Below are 22,304 nucleotides of genomic sequence, written 5' to 3' on the forward strand. Positions count from 1 at the left end.
CTTAAGAAATTTTACATAGGAGGCAGCTTAATTTTTTTTCTTTTGGCTTTGAAATAAAAACCAAAACAAACCAACAAAACACAATCAAGAAGGATGGCAATATTGTACAGAACATGAAACTAGAAAATGTAGAAATAGTGGCCAGTTTTTCTCACTGAGCACATTTCCCCTGTGGAAAGGGTAGTAATACTGGCCTTAGACTCTGAAAATATCAACATAGACAGTGCATTTGTAAGAAGTTTTAGAATCAAATTGTGTTGTTAACATTTTAAATAGTGGTAGCTGCTAATTATACTATTCTTTCAAGTTCCAAAGTTCCAGAGGGAGAGAAGCAATTCCAAGAAATTTATTAGAAAAATCAAAGCAGGGCTAATGTCCACTCACAGGCTGGCCAAATCAGAAAAAGCTCTTAGGTGCCACAAAAATATGTTTTCCACAACATTTACTTTAACAAGAACTTAAAGAAAGGAAACAAGGAATATCTAGGGATTTGACCATTATTTGACTTTGTGTTCTCAATACCTTGCACAGTGCCTGGGAGCCTGCACGCACTTCACAAATGCTTACTGAATGGATGAAAAAATGAAGAAATACACCCATGTGCCCAGCACGGGTAATATTCCTTAACCCCGACAGTCACTGCTTAGGATTGAAAGACAAATACTGTCACCGTATCAGCAATAATAAAACTGAGCTTCAGAAATGTTCAGCAATTTCCAAGGTAACACAAGTAAAAGTGGTGGAGTCAGTTTTAAATCTAAACTTCAGTCTAAGGTTGTTTCGATAACCCATGGGTTGCAAAGTTATCTTATTGCAAAAAAGCAATCTCAGGATGCTGAATTTGGTGGTTAACTGACTACTTTCCATTTTACAAAAATGCAGAGAAAAACAATACATGCTGTAGCCAGAGGAGGGAGACAATTTCTTTGTGCAGCAGCATGACCCAATTGGTTGGTGAATATCTCTTTTTTCTAGTTTCTGGCTATGGTTTCTTTCCAATGCTTAGAAAATCATCTATGTAAGAGAAGTTCTAATTGAAGAATAATGGAGGGAGGACATAGAGTTTGTTTTCCCTGAGGTGAAGTTGGGGATTCATTTCTTGGTTTTAGTAACAATCCCGAAGGGAAGGACCACCACCAAAATGACAAATCCTACATGCCTTAGTAGATGTCAATGTATTAATGAAATCAGTTCAAAATCACTTTTCAATTCTAATAAGTTTCATGGGTTATGTTTCTTTTCTCACATAAAGAATAATTAATCAGAATCTTTTTCTGACAAATGTAGAGAACCATGTAAAATGCAGAACATGGACGACTTTAAGCAATTTATGGAAAATATGATTGCAGATGGTGATACATTATAGCATTGGAAATAACTGGTATGTTGGCTACTCTTAAATTGAATAAGTTAATCTGATTTTTGCATCTAATTGCATTATTATGATGCAACTGTATCACAAAAACTTATAATGCATCTTGTCTGACATTGAGGGAAAAGACTTTTTTAATATTTTGATTTGGCACCATTACAAAAATATCATTTATGTAGCTATCTGTCCCCAAGTCCCATCTCAACAATCACTAATAAAACTCATTGATCATATATTATAGAAACACACCAAAAGTTAGATTTTAAAACTACACATATTTTAGTTGTTAAAAATATACTTTTAAAAACTTTGATAATGAGACAAATAGCAATTTTGAAAAAAAGTATACTCACGTGAACATCACTTTCTGTATATAAAGTAGCATCAATATGCATGGACTGGAAGGAAACAAAATTAGACAATATTAAAAACTATGCTCTGCTTTAAATATTATGAGCACAACCTACTGAAAACATTAAATTGTTTTTAATTCATTTATTTATTTTGAGATAATTTAAAATTTATATGAAACTGTAAGAGTAAATACAGAGAGATCTTGTGTACTCTTCAATAAGCTTCCCCCAGTGGTAATATCTTCTATAACCACAGTACAGTATTACAATCAGAAAAATGGCATTAATACAATGCAGTCACCTTGTTCAGATTTCACAAGTTTTATGTGCCACAGTGTGTGTGCATGCATATGTGTGAAGTTTTATTCAATTTTATCACTTGCATAGATTCACATCACCACCACCACAGTTAAGACACAAAATAGTTCCATCACCACAAGGATTATCCTGCTATTCTTTCATAACCAAAGTCACCTTTCTCCCCATACATACCTCATCATCACCCAATCTCTCTAAATTCTGGCAACCACTTCTCAGCTCTCCATTCCTATAATTTTATCATTTCAAGAATGTTACGTAAAGGGACTCATATCGTATGTAACCTTCTGAAATTAGCTTTTAAAAGAATTGATAGACATTTTTATGAGTCATTTAGGTTTACAGAAAAACTAGCAGAAAGTACAAAGACTTATACACCCCTTTGTCCTCCACCCCAGTTTCCCTATTGTTAATATCTTACATTAGTTTGGTGTGTTTGTTATACTTGGTGAGTCACTATTATGATCTTAGCTATATAGAATATTAGGGCTCATTATTTGTGTTGTATGTTCTACAGGTTTTGACAAATGTATAATGCCACCCATCATCATATATTAACATTTTCACTGCTTTAAAAGTAGTCTGTGCTCTGCCTAGCCATTTCTCCCTCCCTCCGAACCCTTGGCAACCACTGATCTTTTTATTGTCTCCATAGCTTTGCCTTTTTCAAAATGTCATAGTTGGGATCATACAGTGTGAAGCCTTTTCGGATTGGCATCCCTACCTTTCACTTAACAATATGGCTTTGAAGGTTTCTCCATTTATTTTCATGGCCTGATAGCTTATTTCTTTTTTATCAATGGATAATATTCTGTTTTATAAATGTACCACAGTTTCTTTATGAAGATTGGCTTTTTTCACTCATCATAATACCGTGGAGATCCACCCACCTTGTGGGTATCACTAGTTTGTTCCTTTTTATTACTCTGTAGTATTCCCTGACATGATACGCCACAGTTTTTACAACTAAAGCACATTTGTTTCCAGTTTTTGGCAGTCATGAAAAAATCTCTATGAACATTCATGTACATATTTTTGTGTGCACATAAGTTTTCATTTATTGAGGATGAATGTCGAAGAGTACAGTTGTTGGATTGTAAGGCAAATGCATGTTTTGTTTCATAGGATGCTGCCAAACTATTTTATACAGTGGCTGTATCATTTTACATCATCACCAGCAATGTATGAATGATCCAGTTTCTCCACATCCTTGCCAGCATTATCACCCTTGTTTATTTATATTTACTTAACATCATTACTTTTTTTTATTTTGTACATGCTTATAGTTGCATGTAATAATATGTCATTGTAGTTTTAATTTGAATTATTTTCTAAACAAAATATACCCATTTTTAGTACTTTCCCTCCAAAAAACTTGGGGCAATGTATAATTTTCCTTTCCAATCTGCATGCCTTTTATTTATTTATTTTTCTCATATAGTTTTTCTCTCATGCTTTATAATTTGGCTAATCTTCCAATATTATTGCTATGGTTTGAATGTCCCCTGCAAAATTCAGGTTGAAACTTAATCCCCAGTATGGCAGTATTGAGAGGTAATTGGATCACAATGGCTATGCCCTCATGAACAGATTATTCCACTCATGGATTAAAGTAGCAATGGGTTATTATGGAAGGGGAACTGGTAGTTTTATAAGAAGAGGAAGAGAAACCTGAGCTAGCACAATAGCACATTCAGTCCCTTGCATGTGATGCTTTGTGTCACCTCTGGACTCCAGAGAGCCCCCACCAGCAGGAAGGCCCTCACCAGATGTGGCTTCTCAACCTTGAACTTTTCAGTCTCATAACCATAAGACATAAATTATTTTCTTTATAAATTACCCATTTCAGGTATTCTGTTACAAGCAACAGAAAACTCAGACAATTATGTTGAGTAAAAGTGGTGAGAGAAGATATCCCTGCCTAGTTTCCAGTCCCAGCAGAAAAGCATTCAGTCTTGTACTCACCATTAAGTATGGTAGCTCTATACTTTTTGAACATGTTTTGTATCAAGTTGAGGCAGTTCTCCATACCTACTTTGCTAAGAAATTTTATCTTGAATAGATGTTATGTCAGTCTGCCAGGGCTGCCATAAAAAGTACCAAGGACTTGATGACTTAAATAATAGAACTTTATTTTCTCACAATTCAGGAGGCTAGAGGTCTGAAATCAGGGTACCAGCAGGGTTGGTTTCTTCGGAGTCCTCTCTCCTTGGTTTATAGGTGGCCATTTTCTCCCAGTGTCTTCACATGGTTTTCTGTCTCTGTGTATCTATATCCTTATCTGTTTTTCTAAAGACACCAGTCATATTGGATTAGGACCTGCCCTAATGACCTCTATTAACTGACCCTATCTCAAAATACAGTCACATTTTGAGATACTGGCAATTAGTACTTCAACATATAAATCCAGGTGGCATATGGAGGGACACAGACCATGAGAGGTGTTGTATTTTATCAGATACCTTTTCTACATATAATTTTCTTCTTTAGCCTGTCGATATGGTAGATTACATTGCTTGATTTTCAAATAATTGAGCAAGACTTGCGTACCTGAAATAAATCTCACTCAATCATGGTGTATAATTCTTTTTATACATTGCTGAATTTGATTTGTTAATATTTTATTGGGCATTTTAATGTCTAAGTTAATGGGTGATATTTTTGTAGTTGTCTTTTTTAGTAATGTCTCTATTTGGTTTTAGCATCAGAGCAATACTGCCCTCCTAAAATCAACTGGAAAATGCTCCTTCCTCTTCTATTTTCTAGAAGAAACTGTACAATTGTTGTTAGTGCTTCTCTAAATATTTGATAGAATGTTTCAGTGTAACCAGCAGGCTTGGAGATCCCTTTTTGGGAGCTTGTGTAGATGAATTCAATGTATATAGTGATTACAGGAGTGCTTGGATTGTCCATTTCATCTTCATATGTTTTGGTAGCTTGTGGTTTCTGAAGAATTGGTCCATTTCCTCTAAGTTGTCAGATTTGTGAGCATAAAACTGTTCATAGTTTTTCTTATTATCCTTCTAATGACTGCAGATTCTGTAGTGACAGCCTCAAATTTCATTCCTGAGATCTGTGTCTTCTCTCTTTTTATTTGTCAGTCTTATTAAAGATTAATTGTATTGATTTTCCAAATAACCAGTTTTATATTTCATTACTTTTTTCTATTGTTTTCTTGATTTCAATTTCATTAATTTTGGCTCTTACATTTAAATATTTTCTTTGTTTTGCTTGTATTGAATTTGTTTTGCTCTACTTCTTCTAGTTTCTTGAAGTGGTAACATAGATTTTTGATTTGATAATTCTCCTTTTTTTCTCATGTATTCATTTGATTTTAAAAAATGTCCCTGTCAGTATTGCTTTAGCTGCATTGCATATACCTTGATATGCTGTATTTCATTTTTTTCATTGTATGTATTATGAATATCCTTTGAGATTTACTCTTTGACCCATGTATTATACAGAGGTATAGTATTTAATTTCCAAGCATCTGGAGATTTGCCCGTTGTATTTAATTTCCTGATTTCTGGTTTGATGCCACTGTGGTTTGACAACAAATTCTGCATGATTTAAGTTCTGAAAAAAATTTTAAAGTTTCTTTTATGGCTCAGTATATATTCAGTCTTGATAAAAGAAAGTATATTCTGCTGTTGTTGGGTGTAGTGGTCTATGTATTAAATTAGATCCTGTTGGTTGGTTATGTTGTATTTTTATGCCCTTGCTGATTTTCTGTCTAGTACTTCCATTAGTTATGGAGGAGGAGGTGGTGAAATCCTCAAGAATAATTGTGAATTTGTCTGTTTCTCTTTTAGCCCTATTATTGTTTGCTTCACAAAGTTTGAGGCTTTGTTGTTTGATGTGTATACATTTAAGAACATTATGCTTTCCTCATGGATTTGTTTTTTATCATTATGCAGTGTCCCTCTGGGTTCTAGTAACTTTATTTTCTGTGACGTTTACTTTATTTGATGTTAATCTAGCCACTTCTGCTTTTTATAATTAATGTATGCATGTGTATCAGTCTAGAGCTGCTGTAATAAACTACCACAAGGTGGGTGGTTTAAAACAACAGAAATTTATTCATTTACAGTTCTGGAGACTGGAAGTCCAAAGTCAAGATGTTCGTAGGGCTATGTTCCTTCTGAGGGTTCTAGAGAAGAATCCTTTCTTGACTTTCCCAAGGTTCTGGTGGATCCTGGCAATCCCTGGCGTTCCGTGGCTTATAGGGGCATCACTCTGATCTCTTCCTCTATGTCTTCACATGGCTTTCTTCCCAGTGAGTTCCTCTGTGTCCTTTCCTTCTCCAATAAAGACACTAGTCACTGAATTTAGGGCCCACCCCACTCTAGTATGATCTCATCTTAATTTCATTAATTATATTTGCAAAGATATTATTTTGAAATAAGATCACATTTTAAGGTTCCAAGTGGATGTGAAATTTGGGGGGACACTATTCAACCCATTATAGTATGGTATATCTTTTTCTGCCTTTTTAAATTTCAACCAATGTATGTCATTGTACCAGAACTGAACTGCTTATAGATAGTATAGATGGGTGGTGTTTTGTTATCAACTCAGCCAATCTCTCTCTTTTACTTGGTGTATTCTGATTCTCTCCCATGATGCTAACCACAGGAATGCTGGATCTTTTGTTACTGTTCTCAAGATCAGTGATGCTTTTTCTTTTTTTAAGTCAATTGTCTCTCTAGTATTCTGTTGTCAAATTAACTATCATTCCTCTGTTATTCATTCTGCTAATGAGCCTTTACAGTTTGCTTTATATTTCAGTTGTATTTTCAGTTCTATAATTTCTATATGGTTCCTTTCATATCTTCTATTTCTTTGTTAAGGCATTTAGTTTTTCATTTGCTTCAAGGGCATTTGTAATTGGTTTTTGAAGCACTTTATATAATGTCTGCTTTCAAATCCATGTCAGAGAATTCCAACATCTGATCCCCTTCATTTTTGTAGTCTGTTGACTATATTTTCTCATTCAAGTTGTAACTTTCCTATTTCTTGGTACAATGGGTGATTTTCAATTGTATCTTGGCTTCATGTCTATTATGTTAGGACACTCTGGTCCTATTTAAATCTTCTATTTTAGCATGCAGTCAGCCTGTTTGGCTTTAGCATGCAAGTTCTAACCTACTTTTTAGTGCTGTGAATCCAATGACAATTTAGTTTTCAGAACTTTGTGGTGCTATTTTGGTATGCTTGGTGCCATTGAGACTTCCACTGAAGCTGGTATTACCTTCTATGGCAGGAAGCACTTCCTTAGGTCAGGCAATCTGTTTTCTCAAGGTGGGAGAAGAGGGCCTTTAGTCCACAAGCAACAACAGCTCTTCTCTGGGTCAAGCCATTCTCCCTGCAGGTGCCACCAAGATATCTGGCTTCTCCAGATACAGGAAGAGAATACCTCACCTGTGCAGACTAGAACTCATCAGGCTGGGCCGCTTATAAATTAAGATTTAAAGATAATTAGATTATAAAACAGTAAAGAAAAGATTTTTTTTTTTTTTTTTGAGCTTTATAAGATCATAAATTTCTACAAAATCTTACTGTTTCAAGTGTGGTTTCTTTAAGACAGACAGAAAACACAGAGAGAGACAAACTCCATAGCAGTTCTACCAGGCATTATATGGAAAAATGAGTACTCACTTGAATAAGATCTTCAATTTTTTTCAAATCACTTATTACATTCACCCAGTTGGCTTCTGTTTTAGGGAGCCCTGCACTGAAACAGCTGAAAGAAAAACCATGAGCAAAGCATTTTGAAGGAGCCTGTTCATCTTGATGAATACTATAAGCAAAAGAGCAATCAATATTTTTTTTATTCTGACTAGTGAAAAAATCAGTGTTATCCTTGCCTCTGTGCATTCAACAGCCTTGTAGCTGAACATAAACATTGAGCATATAGTACAAATTTGACATTTTATGATAAGTTGAGGCTTCACCAACCTGGATTAGAGAAAAGCCTAATTGTAGGCATACTTTATAAATAAACTGGCTCAATTTATCACAGTGAAACAGAAACAGTGCCAGATGTGTGGCAAGGCTCAGTAAATGATTTTGAATGAATTACTAGTTTCCTTTAAGTAGAGATGTACTGACACTTTAAAGTCTAATAAATAGGTAAAATTCTTAAAATAAGTAATAATTATTTTCATGTAATGATTTTGACAGTAAATGCTTTTTTACAAAACATTAAACATGCCCCTTTCATGTTGCTCATGCTCTTACTATGCTTGCAGCAGCTTTCTCCATAAACATTACAGACTTCATCCCAGTGTAGGCTGAATGATCATATACCTACTCACTTTCATAAATTTCATAAAAAATTAAAATGTAATATCCAGACAAAATACACTTATACTGACCAAGTAACATTGGAATGATTCTTACAGCTTGAGGAAAAATAATCCCTCACTTCCTGATGGATCTTACACAGAAGCATGATAGTCAACACTAATCTGTCTTATGATAAAGAATTACCTGCACAAATCTATGGTTCCCAATACCATGAAGGCATTAGTAGAATAAAACTGAAATGAGAGTCAGATTATATAACTATAGGTTAGGTGCTTTGGGTCAACTGGGTATATTAGCTGCATCTAAGAGAGAAGAAAAAAGTTAATAGTCATGGAAACATATGAATTTTATTAGAAGGAAACAACAAAAGGCTTAAATAAAGAAAGAAATGTTTTCAACTGAACTAGGATAAGGATCAAGGGATAGGAGGAGTCAGTGTCAGGGACAGATAAGAAGTAACATAAGCAAATTCTAAATATCTACTTTTAATTGCTGTGAAAAATATGTAGTCTATCAGTAAGTGGTACATTTCCAAGTTCAGTTAAATATCAAAAGGCCCAATTTATTTGAGGGCTATAATGCTCATTTGTACTATTACCACAATGTAGAAAAACGCTCAGTTAGGTGTTTACCCAACCTCCTCTGAATCTCTATAGTCTGCCTTCTATCCCCCAGATACTGAGTACCTAGAGATATAAGCAAACTGAACATAAACTAACTTAATGGAAAAGATATCCGAGGACAGTCATCATGACCATGAACATAATATTATTTATGCCTAAAGATAAAATTACCCCAAAATGAAGACATGAATGCCAGCTTCAGTTAGAAAATGACTGTTTAGAAGTAAACACAAGTAGCACTGGATGGAACTACTTCTCAAATGTGGTTTCTGAAAAATATAATCATAGACAAATGGTTACATTTTTTAGTTAAAAAGTGAGGTTTAAAATAACATGTCAACATATTTTAGGTCTAAAGATGTAATTTTTTTCATATTTTCATAATTAATGCTCCTTATCAAAAAATAATAAAACTATAATTTATCTTTTTTTTGCTTTCTCTCCTACCTCCAACTCTGTGTCTTATGCACAAAATTCCTTAACAGATATTTCTGTAGATGCATGTCAAAGATAATTTAACAAAGTTGACATATTTGTTAATTTACATACATACCAATGTCACCACTTAATGTTTTTATATTATCTTTGACCTCCTCCTCATCCTTCTCTCTGTTTTAACAGGCCAAAATATGTTATAAAGCACAGGTTAATAACATGCATTAATAACAGAGATGCACTAGTTATATTAACTTCACATAAATTATGAAAATGAATTATATCAATATTATTTGGTGAAAAATTGGATAAAATGGAACCAACTACAGATACTGTATTCCATCTTGAGAGTGACTATCTAATAATTTTTCTTGGTGATTTAGGAAAATCATTTATCCTAGAACTTACCAGAGTTTTGATACTTTCACCTGCCTCTTTTGTGTTGTCAAAAGCTTTTATAGTTTCAGAAAGCAGTGTTAACTGCCACCTTAACCACTGATTGTTCATGCTTCCTTCTGTTTACACTGAAAAGATGAATGATACCCACACCCTGCCTTCTAAGACTACACAATTTAGTGTGTACAAAGACATTTAGAGAACACAAAAGAGTGGTATAAGTGAAATAACACACTTATAATGACAAGAAGAGCCTCAAGATGGTCAATAGAGTTTTTAAAACCCGATTTAATTTATTTTCAAAATAAGAACAATCCAAATGTGAACATACATCTATGATATCCCAAGCTCTTTAGAGAATAACCATATAACTTATCGCAAAGACTCTGAGATTCAAACGACCTTTTAGGGAAATTCCATATGCTATTTTCATCTATTTTTTTTTTTTTTTTTTCTTACCGAAATTCTCATTACTCAAAGCCACAGTAAATCCTTAGGTATTGAAGAAGAGTTGGCTATGGCAGGGGATTTCCAACAGCCATCCATCCACGATGCTTCCTACAATACAACCTAGGGTAAGGTATGATCCAATAAAAACACAAGTGGACTAGTGAGAAAAAGAAAGGGAGGGAATTAATACTTATTGAACACCTGCCTTTTAATAAGCACTCTATTACTTACTTAACAGATGCATCACCTTTAATCTTAACAATAATCCTATGGAGGAAGGTTAGTAGCATTTGGGTAAGCTGCTCTAGGTCCACAGCAAGTACATGACAGCCAGCATTTGAGACCAAGTCTGTCTAATTACAAATACTTTGCAAAACTTTTCTATTATATTATGTCCCTGAATTGAAAATTCCAGAGGCATACTAGTAAAAGAAAAAAGAAAAAACAAATACTTAGATTTATAGAGGTACTGATTGTTAGCTTACAACAGCAGTAGTCATTTCTACAGTCACTGAATATGTATCTTCAGTCTTTTAAATAAACCACTGTTAATCATTTGAGAATTTTGTAACCAAGAAAATTTTATTTTTCTCACTCAAATCAAGTGAAGAATGTGAAGATTAAACATTCCTAAATTCAACTCTATGTCATTAAAAGCAGTTTATAACCAAAATATACAAAAATACAAACAACTATTTTCTGCCCTTTAAAATAGTATATATGTGGTGACCTCTTCCACAAAAAATCAAAATCTTCCACAACCCATGACACAAATATTCACTGAATTAAGTTCCATAAACTCAAATAATTAAATTATTATACTTTTCAGATGTTTCTGAAATATAAAAATGGCTGCTTTAAAATATATTATGTATAACTCACAGAAAGAAAAAGCTAACACTTATTTAGGTATTAAGCAAGATATAAAGGTGTATCCAATAGAAATACCTTTTTGTCCACAAGAATGTATCAAATCTAATCTTCCTGTTACATATGATCTAAATCACTCATTGATTGGTTTATTTAAAGCAAACCTTCCTTATCACTCTTATTTTATAATTATTCCCTTTGTCTATATTATCTCAGTGCTTCAAATTTTTTATAGAACTTTACATTTATCTTCATCATTTCATCCAAAGTCTCTTAAATTCCTTACCTCCCTTTTAGTTGTGGTATCCTCAAATCCACATTTTTCAAAAAGCAATAATATTGACTTGGGATTGAGCAATGCTGTGGGTGATATAATTTTTAATTAGGCCTTACTAAGCTACTTTTGTAAACAATTTCATTCCTGGCCTCTTATAGCAGTGAGCCTTTACAACGTCACAATGGATTTTCACTACCCTGCTCAACTACATCCTGCTGGCATAAGTAAAAGAAAACTAAGTGTTTAGCCAGAATACTCCACAATAGAGTGTGATTGCCAAACATGGAGGAATGCAATAGAAAATGTCCACAAGATATCTAACCAAATCATGATATTGGAAGCCAGTGTAGATGAAAAGAAGTATTGGCCGGGCGCGGTGACTCATGACTGTAATCCCAGCACTTTGGGAAGCCGAAGCAGGCGGATCGCCTAACACCTGAAGTTCAAGACCAGCCTGATCAACATGGAGAAACCCCATTTCTAGTAAAAAAATATAAAACTAGCCAGGTGTGATGGTGCATTCCTGTAATCCCAGCTACTCGGGAGGCTGAGACCAGAGAATTGCTTGAACCCAGGAGGCGGAGGTTGTGGTGAGCCGAGATCATGCCATTGCACTACAGCCTGGGCGACAAAAGTGAAACTCCATCTCAAAAAAAAAAAAAAAAAAAAAAAAAAAAAAAAGGAAGTATTTTATAGCTCTGCTTGCTGCCTGAATCCATTTTCTGCTGCTAGAAGAGAACACCACAGACTTAATTTATAAGGGACCCAAGCTCATTTGGCTCACAGTTCTGCAGGATGGGAAGTACATGAGCATGGCACTGACATCTGCTACAGGTCATCCTGTGGCGGAAGGGTACAAGGTGAAAGCAAGCACACAAGACAGAGAGGAAATTGAGCCAAAGTCACCCTTTAACAAGGAGCCCACTCAGGCAATAACAAACTCACTCCCTCCGTAACTGCATTAATCCATTTGTGAGGGCCCTGTCTAATGAAAGTGCCTAAAGGGGTACCTAATTACCTGTTAAAGATCCCACTTCTTAACACTGTCACAATCACAATTAAATGTCAACACGAGATTTGGTGGAGGCATTCAAACCATAGCATTCTGCCCCTACCCTCCCCTCTCTGCCAAATTCACGCCCTTCATACAATGCAAAGTATATTCATTCCATCCTAGTAGGCTCAAAATCACTCCAGTATTAATTCTAAAGTTAATACTGTTAGTTAATACTTATCTAAATCTAGTTAATCTAGTTATCTAGTTAATCTAGTCATCTAGCTAATACTTATCTAAATCAAATATGGGTGAGATTTCATCCTGAAAGCAAATGTTCTGTAACCACGAGCCTATGAAATCAAAATAAGTTATCTGCTTCCAAAATACAATGTGCGATGGTATAGAACAGACATTCCCATTCTAAAATGGGGAAATAAGCAAGAAAAGAGGGATAACTCATCTGAAACAAGTCCAAAACCCAACAAGGAGAACAATATTAAATCTTAAAGTTGGAGAATAATTTCCTTTCACTTCATACTCTGCAGCCTGGGCACTGAGTGGGTGTTGGACCCCTAAAGCCTCAAGCAGGTCAGATCCCACGGCTTTCCTAGGCTCAGCCTGTGCTTCAGTTGTCATGGGTTGGAGTCTCATGCCTGAAACTTCTCCAGACTACAACTCTACATTGTTAACCATAGTTCTGGTATTTTGGTGGCAACCCCATTTCCTTGGCTCCACGAGGCACTGCCATGTTGGGGGTTCTCTGTGGTGGTTCTGCCCCTGTGCAAAGTCTCTGCCTGTGCCCCAAAGAAGTCAGCATCATCTTTTGAAGTCAAGGTGGAGGAAGCCATGCCCCCTCAGTTCTTATATTCTGTGAGACTGCAGACTTAACACCACATGAATTTCACCAAGGCTTAACATCTGTATGTCATGAAGCAGTGGGTCAAGCTGTAGCTGGGGCCACTTAAGCCATAGTTGGAGTGGCCGAAGAGTGTTGCACCAGAAAGTAGGGAGTCAAGTCCCAAGGCAGCCCTGGGCAGTAAGCCCATGGAGAGCAACCAGGTGGGGCCTGGCACCCGAAACCATTCTGCCATCCTAGAACTCTGGACCTGTGAAATAAAAGAGACTAAATCCCAGCCCTGTCCTCAAGGAGCTCACAGGGTAGGAACTGTTTGGAATCTTGTGACCGGGTCTCACTGCAGGGTGACTGGTGACTCACGGCAGCACTGAAACCGCAGCAGGATGGTACCGCCCAGGGAAAGTACATCGTGAGGTGAGCAAGTTCACACAGCCAGGCATCTCTGTAGTGTTCATTCTGAAGTGAAAACTGTGCCTTAGACTCATAGTCATACAGTTGCCTCTGCTCTAGCTTTTCCTCCTGCTTCAAATATTCTTCACTCAGATACTGTTGGGGCTCACACCGTTGCTGTTTCCCAAGCAAATAATTGCTTGTGAAAATAACTGTAAACATCTTACATTCTATACCAATATTATAGTTCTTCCCAGTGAGGAAAGATGATCTGACATACTTGATGTTTTGTTTTATTCTGGTTATTAACTTGTCTAATCACACATTTAAAATTAATTAAACATACAAGAATAAAAGATTTACAAGTATTGGTGTATTGGGTTAAATACATCATCTATTCATTCAAACTACTAGAAACACGACAAGGCTGAATAGAATATAGAGATTATAAGACAGCATCACTTTCCTTGATTCATCTAGTAACTATTCACTGAACATTTACTAAAGGCTAGGCATTTTTTATGACCTTGGAATACATCAATGATGGCAGAACACAATTTTGATTTCAGAAAGAAAGATGGACTATATAGAAAATGCACAAATAAGTTATTATAATTTTGTATTTTATTAGAGAGTGAAAAATTATCTAGGAAAAAGGAAAAAAGGAAAGAAGGGTGAAGTTGAAATTCTGGGTGGTCAGGGTGAAGATAGCAAGGGTGTGAACCCTGGTGGTATCTCAGTGAAGACTATTTGAAGCAGAGGGAATAGATAGGGCAGAGGCAACTGTGTGGCTCTGAGTCTACAGTGGAGTGAGCAAGGGCAAGAGTAGTCTGAGATGAGGTCAGAAAGGTGGAGGAGAGGAGGACCTGAATCTGCTTCGGGTGGCAGTGGAGATAGAGACATGCGGTTAGAGTCTGGAAACAATTTTTATGACAGGACTAGTAGACTTTCCTGACAGATTGTAGGGTACAGGAGGAAACAAGAGAATGAGAATGACTCTGAGTCTTTTCCTCTGAACACCTGAGAAGATGGAGCTGCCATCAACTGAAACAAGCAAGCCTTGGACAGAGCTGATGCCTTGAGAAGAGGGGACAGGTCAGGAGTATCTGTTCTGGACATGCTGAGTTTGAAAGGCTCATTAGATATGCACAAGGAAATGTCAAATACGCCATGGGATACATAAAACTGGAGTTCAGGAATGTTACTGAACTGGAAATAGATATGCGACTCATGAGAGTGCTCATGAGGGAGTGGTGTAGGTAGAGAAAAGGACCAAAACCTAAGCATGGGATACCTCAGTATCAATTAGGTCAGGGATTATAAAAGAAGGACCAGGAAAGAAAAATCAAAAGGAATGACTACTGAAAAAGGGGGAAATGAAGAGTATCATATTCTAGAAGTCAGTCAAGGGAAGTATATCCAGCAAAAGAGAATGATGGACACATCAAATGCACTGATAGGCCAAGCAAGACACAGTTTTAGCACTGACCAGTGGGCTTGGCAACCCAGAGGTCATGTCAGATGACTCTGACAATAGCATGTTTAAGGGGAAGCCTGCCTGGGATGGTTGACGAGAAAGTGGCAAGAAAAGATTTTGTAAATGCTAGTGCAGGAAATGTTTTTAAGAATCCTGCTCCAAAAGGGTGGAAGGAAAGGGGGTTGTAGCAGGTGGTAGAAAGTGGTGGAAATAACAACACGTTTGCATGCTGATGAGAATGACTTATTAGAGAGGGGGAATTAAGGATGTTGGTGAGGGTAGGAAGTGCGAGAGCAATGTTCTCTAACAAGCAAGTGAGGATGAGGATGTTAGCTCACTTCCAAGAGGGGGTGAGGGCTGAGTCATCTACTGTCACAGGAAGGAATGCTGAGTTATAAGGGGGGTGGGGCTGGTAGCTAGGTGTAAGTTTTCTACTATTACTTCCATTTTCTCAGTGAATTAAGATAAAAAGTCATGAGCAGAAAGTGAAGATTGGAGGAGGATGGGGAAAGGAGGAGGATGACAGAGAAGAGGACACACAAAATAGCCATTTAGGTAACTGGGAGAATAGTATGAGAGCCTGGCCTATTGAAGGATCAATGTTGTGAATGGCTGTAGAGTGAGATTAGTCATTAGGGCTGTATGTGTTTTCTCCAGCCACAGTAAGCTGAAAGGGAAAGAAAACCTGGAATAGGTAGATTACTGGATTTAAACCTGTTGTGTGTATACCAAGCTAGTACAAGGAAGAGAGGGGCAAGGGATTTCAGACTATAAGTAAGGGAGCGATTGGGAGATTTGTCCAGGAAATTTTACTTCATTTCTTTATTATAGGACTTCATAAAGGTAGTGTTACTTGAATCACACCTTGAAGGTCGGATATATTCTAGCCATGAGTGAAAGGAGAAAAACAGCATTGAGGCAGAAGGCAGAACCCAAGCAAGGCCATATGCAAACAAGTATAGCGTGTTTGCAGATGACTGTGAGCCATTTTCCTAACACTGTGAAAGTAGTGGTCGGCAGGACTCCACAAAACTGTCACCATTGTTTAATGCAGCAACTGTTAACACTTTGTGTAGAGGGCCAGATAATGTTTCACGCTTTTCAAGTCTTGCAGACTTTGTCGCCAGTGATTAACTCATCCACTCTAGTGTAAGAGCAGCTATAGACAACACATAAACAAATGGGTATGGCTGTGTTCCAATACAACTTTATTTATAAAAACAGGTGGTTGATGGATTTGAATCACCAACCACCTGCTTTGACAAATAAGTAGTCGGTTTTGATAAATAAACAGTTGGTTTGCCAGCTCTTGACCGCTACAGCTCTCTTCATCAGTCCTAATTTAAGCACAGCTGAGAAAGTGATATCTTTAAATATCTCCAATCTTCCTATCATTAATTGCATTAAGACATTTTCAGTAATTGCTTTCAAGCTGTTTTAAATTGACAGCAATGTGAGATTTTCAAATAAGAAATTTCCTTAAACTTAATCTGTGTTCAATATCAAGGCTAAATAAACCCCAATACAAACTATAGTAATTTGGGTTACTATAATGATTTTTAAAAATTCATTCACACAAATATAAGACTTGAGGTTGGTATTAATTCCCCTGTAAGACTACCCAACATGTTTATAAGGCCTATAAATTTTAGTTTATCAAAACAGAAAAAAAGATTAGGTAACTACTTCATACAAAGGTATACAAATATATGTATCTTTTTAAATGAAATATCTTTAAGTCCTTTGGAATGCTTAAAATAAGACAAATTTGTTAATTGTATTGAAATGTTTCCAAACCAAACAATAATCTATATAAATATTCTTTGAACTGCCACGGACAGAGGTAGCAGTAAGATTTCGACATCTTAGTTTTAATCACTATCAAAAAGCATTAATTAAACAAATAGTGGGTAAATATAGAAACACTATATTTAAACAATATATTTATATATAGAAATATATATTTAAACAATATTTAATATATATTTAAACAATATATTTATAGAAAGATATAAAATAAATATAGGAACACCTCAGGTAGTTTATCATTTAAGGTAAACAAGGGATATTCATTTATGTGGCTGGAGGGGATATATGATAGATTCTCTTACCATTCTCTGATCATAGTTTTCTGTAGCACTATGTTCATGGGCTATTGTCATTTGGTGCAAATGTTTTGGAAAATGTTTGGTATAAATGTTTTTGAAAAATCCCAGCTAGTATAATTCTCTAGGGCAGGAACAATGGACAGCTTCCTCGGGGCAGCACAGATATATTTAATGTACTCTCCAGAAACAATCAATGATATCTGTTCCTCTGGTCAGTTTCCAAAAGCACTTCATTCAAACACTTGCTAAAGTGAAGAAATTATCCCAAGCCATACTACAAAAGAATAAAAAGTTGGAAATTATGAGATAGATAGGTCTAGAAATTCCAACATAGTATCCAAAAGGAGTTCCATAAACAGACAGCAAAGAGACAACAGACAGAATGAAATAATCAAAACAGTCATAAAATAAAAGTTTACAGAGCTGAAGTAGAACACAAGCTTTCACATTGACAGGGCATAAAAGGGATAATTGAAAAACACAGCAATTTAAATTGAATTTCCTGATTCCAGGATAACGAAATACAAAGCTATTTAAGGACAAAAATCAGAATGAATCTGATCATGGTACTTACAAGACAAGAGAATTCATCTTCAAGGTTCTAAGTGAGTATGAGTTTGAACCTAGAAAGCTATTAGTATTTGAAAAAGAGGGCAAACACATTCTTTCATAGCACATCTTAGAAAATATAAGACCCACAGAATGTCCATGAAATAATTACGTAAAAAATGCATTCCAGAAAAATTAAAAGGTCATCCAAAAAAGATGTGGGATATAAGAAAGAATGCAGAATTAGTAACATTTACATTTGAGTCCAAATCATTAATTCATTAAAATACATTTTTGACATCATTCATTTGCAAAAATGTGAAATTCTTGTGGTCAGAAACCTTGTGTATCTTACTAATTACTGTACCTACAGTACCTACAACACCTGTAAGCATGCTAAGCATATAATACGCACATATGACGTATTTACTGGATTTGATCTTTAATTTGTTTATATTATAAATAGATTGTCCTTATTCTCACAATTATCAGCATCTTAGCTGCACTAGCTTCCCTAACCAGGTGTCCCAGCCAGTCACTGTAATAAATACTATCCTAAATAGCACACTAACTTTACCCCACATTTTATCTTTCTGCTGCATTCATCCCACCAATTTCAAGTTCCAAACTGCTAAGTATTTCTGGAAAAACCATGCCAGTATAATTTCATGAGATGTAACTTGCAATGGGCTTTCTCTACATCCTGCTGATTTTTTCTTACTCTCTCTGACATTCTGTACCATACTTTTAAATAAACTTTATTGAGATACAATTTTAAGATAATAAAATATACACTTGTTTTAAGCATACAGTATGCACTTCTGATGACAGTATACACTCATGAAATTACTACCACAACCATGATATAGAAAATATTTGTAATTATAAAAAATTATCTCATCCTCCTTTTTGGTCACTGTATCATCAGTTCCAAAGCTAGGCAACTACTGATTTAGCCATGTACTTTTTCAAGTAGCAATGTGCCAAGAAAATCATGAATAATCTCCCTGGGGGAAATGATGTAGGAAAAGGAAGAAGAGGAAGTAAACTCATACTGTGATGATTATTTTACTTGTGAAATTTGAAATACACTTATGCCGATTAATTGCAAAAAGTCAAGAGAAAATTTAACTATGAAAAAAAACCCAAGCCAGACATGTATAATTTCCAAACCAAAATAAAATAAAATGAACAGACAAAACTCAAAGAATCTAACAGAAGGTTGTAATAGCAGTAGAGGTAGTGGGGACAGGCAGAAAGAGAGAAGAAAAAAAGAAAGTGCAGTAAAAATGTACAGAAAAAGCAATGTGGCAGTAGTAAGTCTAAACATACCAGTAATCATTCACTCATGCAAGCAAAGATGTAAATAAACTATATTTGACTACTAAGAGATGGATACTAAGATTAGTTAAAAAGTAGACACAGATAAATTTTAAAATATGAGTTTATAAGAAATGAAACAAAAATAAAATGATACAAAATGCTTAAAATTACAAAAAAAGGATATGCCAAGTAAATATGACTGTAGTAACAAGAATAGAGAAAAAGTAGAATTCAAGTGAGAAGTACTAAACAATATAATGGATAATGCACATGGATAAAAGTTAAAACTCTCTGAGAATGTTCATTAACACTGACTCTTGAACACCTCCCACTCCTAAGACCTAAGATGATACAGCTCAATGGTTTCTTGATACCAGACCCACTAATAGAGGGTATCCTGCCCCAGGGGCCAATAACTCTCCATCACTGAGGCCCTGCTGTCATTCCACATTAACAATGGACTGAATCTTTAAAAATGTGGTACATATACACCTTGGAATACTATGCAGTTATAAAAAGAAGGAAATCACATCCTTTGCAGCAGCATGGATGCAGCTGGAAGCCATTATCATAGGCAAAATAATGATTTTTAATGATTTTCTGTTGAAAATCAAATACTACATCTTTTCATTTATAAGTGGGGGTAAATAGAAACTGGGCACTGAGTTAGTGTTGGGGGAGGGTGGGAGGAGAACAAGGGCTGAAAAACTACTCATTGATTACTGTGCTCACTAGCTGGGTGATGGCATCATTCATACACCAAACCGCAGCAACACACAATTCACTCATGTAACTAACCTGCACATATACGCCCTGAACCTAAAATAAAAGTTGAGAAAATAAACAAATAAAACCCTCTGAGAAGATATAATAGCTATGAATGTTTATGTGCCTAATAGTATAGCTTCAAATTATACAGAGAAAATAAATAGGAAAATAAGTTAAAATATTTTAACCTAGTTTTTTAGAAATTTAAACATATACAGAAATCAGCGAGGCTAGCATCGGTATGCCAATAAACGAGCTCTCAAAAAAAAATCGTTACTTTGTAGCATTTGCCAATTTTTGTTGTATAAAAGCCTCACTATACTGACTTCAAAATACCAATGGTTTAAAAGCTGGCTCATAAAATTCCTAACTATTTAACCATTGGCCCTAATGAGCCAATTAGAGCTGGCTCCAGCAAACCAATGCCTTGGGTAAATTTTAAAAACACAATGAACAACCTTTTTATGTAGTATATATGTACATTTGATTAAACAGATTAGATACATGACATCCTACACCACAGTGATAGTACATTAAACATAAACATACAGAATATTCGTAAAAGGTCATCCATGACCTAGACCTAAAGTGTTTATGTCCTAGATCTAAAATAAAGTATCAAACATTACAGAAATCTAAATTCATACTTGTTACATTATATGATCCAAAAAATCCAAAAAATTAATAATATTGAACTATTAAATGGAATATTGAATTCCAAAAATTTCAATAATATTGAATTACAAATTAATAATAAAAGACTAGCCAATAAAAAAATCCTGTCCACTTATAAATATAAAATTATCATTTAAAGTAATCCTAAATAAAAGAGGAAGTCAATCTGGAAATGACACTTAATTAAAATACCTGTCCAAGTGAAGTCAGAAAGATGACTGACTATAGTTACCTGGTGCTTGTTCCCCCAACTAAAAGGGATCAAAACAATGACTAAACATCTAGAATTTGACTGGAGTGACTGAGGAAGTATGATGGAGAGCACCAGGGAAGTGGCAACATCCCTGGGAAGTGCAGAAGGCGAGAATAGCACCATAGAGAGGAGAGCAAGTAATCTACTTCTGCCACAGTGTCATCTTCACCAGAATTAGCTCAGAATCAGGGAGACTTCTTCTTATGAGGTAAAGGTAAACTGTAAATCCCCAGCAGTCCCAATTGTTACTACACATGCCAGAAATCCTTGCTGCAGGAGTTTCCTGGTCCTTACAGGTTTTGAATCCAGTTTGGAGATTAGCCAGAAGTTTGTACAGCTGCACTGCCTTAGAGTAGGAGCCCGTCTTGAACACCTCCCACCCTTAGGACCTAATATGATACAGCTCAATGGCTTCTTAAAACCAGACCCGGTACTAAGGGCCAATAGCAACTGACTGTCTCCATCCTGAGGCCCTGCTCTCATTCCACGATGTTCACATGAATGCTTGCAACTCCACAAACTCAGCTACCTAGAGCATAGGCCTGTCATGATGACCAAGACCCCAGTGTCCAAACTCACATGGCACACCACCATCTCAGGGAACAGGCAGATATGCACAGCAGAGAAGCTTCGAAACAGCCACTAGCCATGTTACCAACACATACCTGTGCTTCACAGCCAGCAAGCACACTGAACATGTAAGTGTCTGCACCCAGCCTGGCAAGTGGTCGTGTGGCAATCCACTCCTGTGAAAGACAACTGCAGAGTTGCCTGGCCTTATTGCACCCGCAGACATTCACATGCAGCCTGATACCCAGTCCTGCAGCAGCTCTGCCTCTCCGACAGACTGCCACAGGGATGCTTGGCATTGCTGTGCTCATCTAGTTTGGTGGCAGCCCTGCCTCCCTGAAAAGAAAGTCACACAGCTACTTTGCTGGCAGCATCTCTGTAAGCTCAAGTCTGTCCCAACAGCCAGCACAGCAGTAGCCACTGACTCTCTGGAGAGGTAGCCAGACAGCTTGTCAGCTCACTGTGCCCACACATGCCCAACCTGAAAACCAACCCAGTGCTACCACCCCAAGAAAATTATGCCACTCCCTCAAAAGCTCTCACAGCGTAGGCCACTGAGGCAATCACAGACATCACTGATGAGTAATATAGCCAAAGAAACTGCACAGATACCATGCTACTGAGTCCACCCAGAATCAAAGCCATTCTCCATACTGAACTTACACCCTAGGACTTATCTACAGGAAATGTCTCTCCCTAAAAAAGCTACTGCATAAAATTGGAAACAAAAACTATTCTACTATATGAACAAATATCAATGCAGAGACAAAGGAAATATAATAAAAGCAAGAAAACATGATACCCACAAAGGAACACAATAAATCCTAGTAGAAGACCCCAAGTAAAATGATACTTATGAAATGCCTAAAAAATAATTAAAATTATAATCTTTAAAAAACTCAGTGAGATACAATAGAACACAAACAATCAATAAT

At 36.0% G+C, this 22,304-nt stretch overlaps 1 protein-coding gene across 10 annotated transcripts in view; it reads right to left on the minus strand.

Moving 5' to 3' along the window:
- The window catches only part of IL15 (interleukin 15), a 109,065-nt gene that overhangs the window by 4,241 nt on the left and 82,520 nt on the right, over positions 1 to 22,304 (minus strand). For 2 of the 10 annotated variants that reach the window (XM_017848931.1, XM_017848932.1), the window contains exons 3-6: positions 10,266 to 10,376; positions 9,147 to 9,244; positions 7,702 to 7,786; positions 1,726 to 1,770 (exon numbers count right to left, since the gene is read on the minus strand). In XM_017848931.1, coding sequence (XP_017704420.1) covers positions 1,726 to 1,770; positions 7,702 to 7,786; positions 9,147 to 9,244; positions 10,266 to 10,277 — 240 coding nt within the window. In that variant the 5' untranslated portion in view covers positions 10,278 to 10,376. Of the gene's footprint in view, positions 1 to 1,725; positions 1,771 to 7,701; positions 7,787 to 8,535; positions 8,624 to 9,146; positions 9,245 to 10,265; positions 10,414 to 11,145; positions 11,487 to 22,304 lie in introns of those variants that run through there. The other 8 variants (XR_001880827.1, XM_017848933.1, XR_001880828.1 and 5 more) reach the window with 5 other exon arrangements.

The sequence above is a fragment of the Rhinopithecus bieti genome, unplaced genomic scaffold (assembly GCF_001698545.2).
Source record: "Rhinopithecus bieti isolate Rb0 unplaced genomic scaffold, ASM169854v2 scaffold_28163, whole genome shotgun sequence".
NCBI lineage: Eukaryota > Metazoa > Chordata > Mammalia > Primates > Cercopithecidae > Rhinopithecus > Rhinopithecus bieti.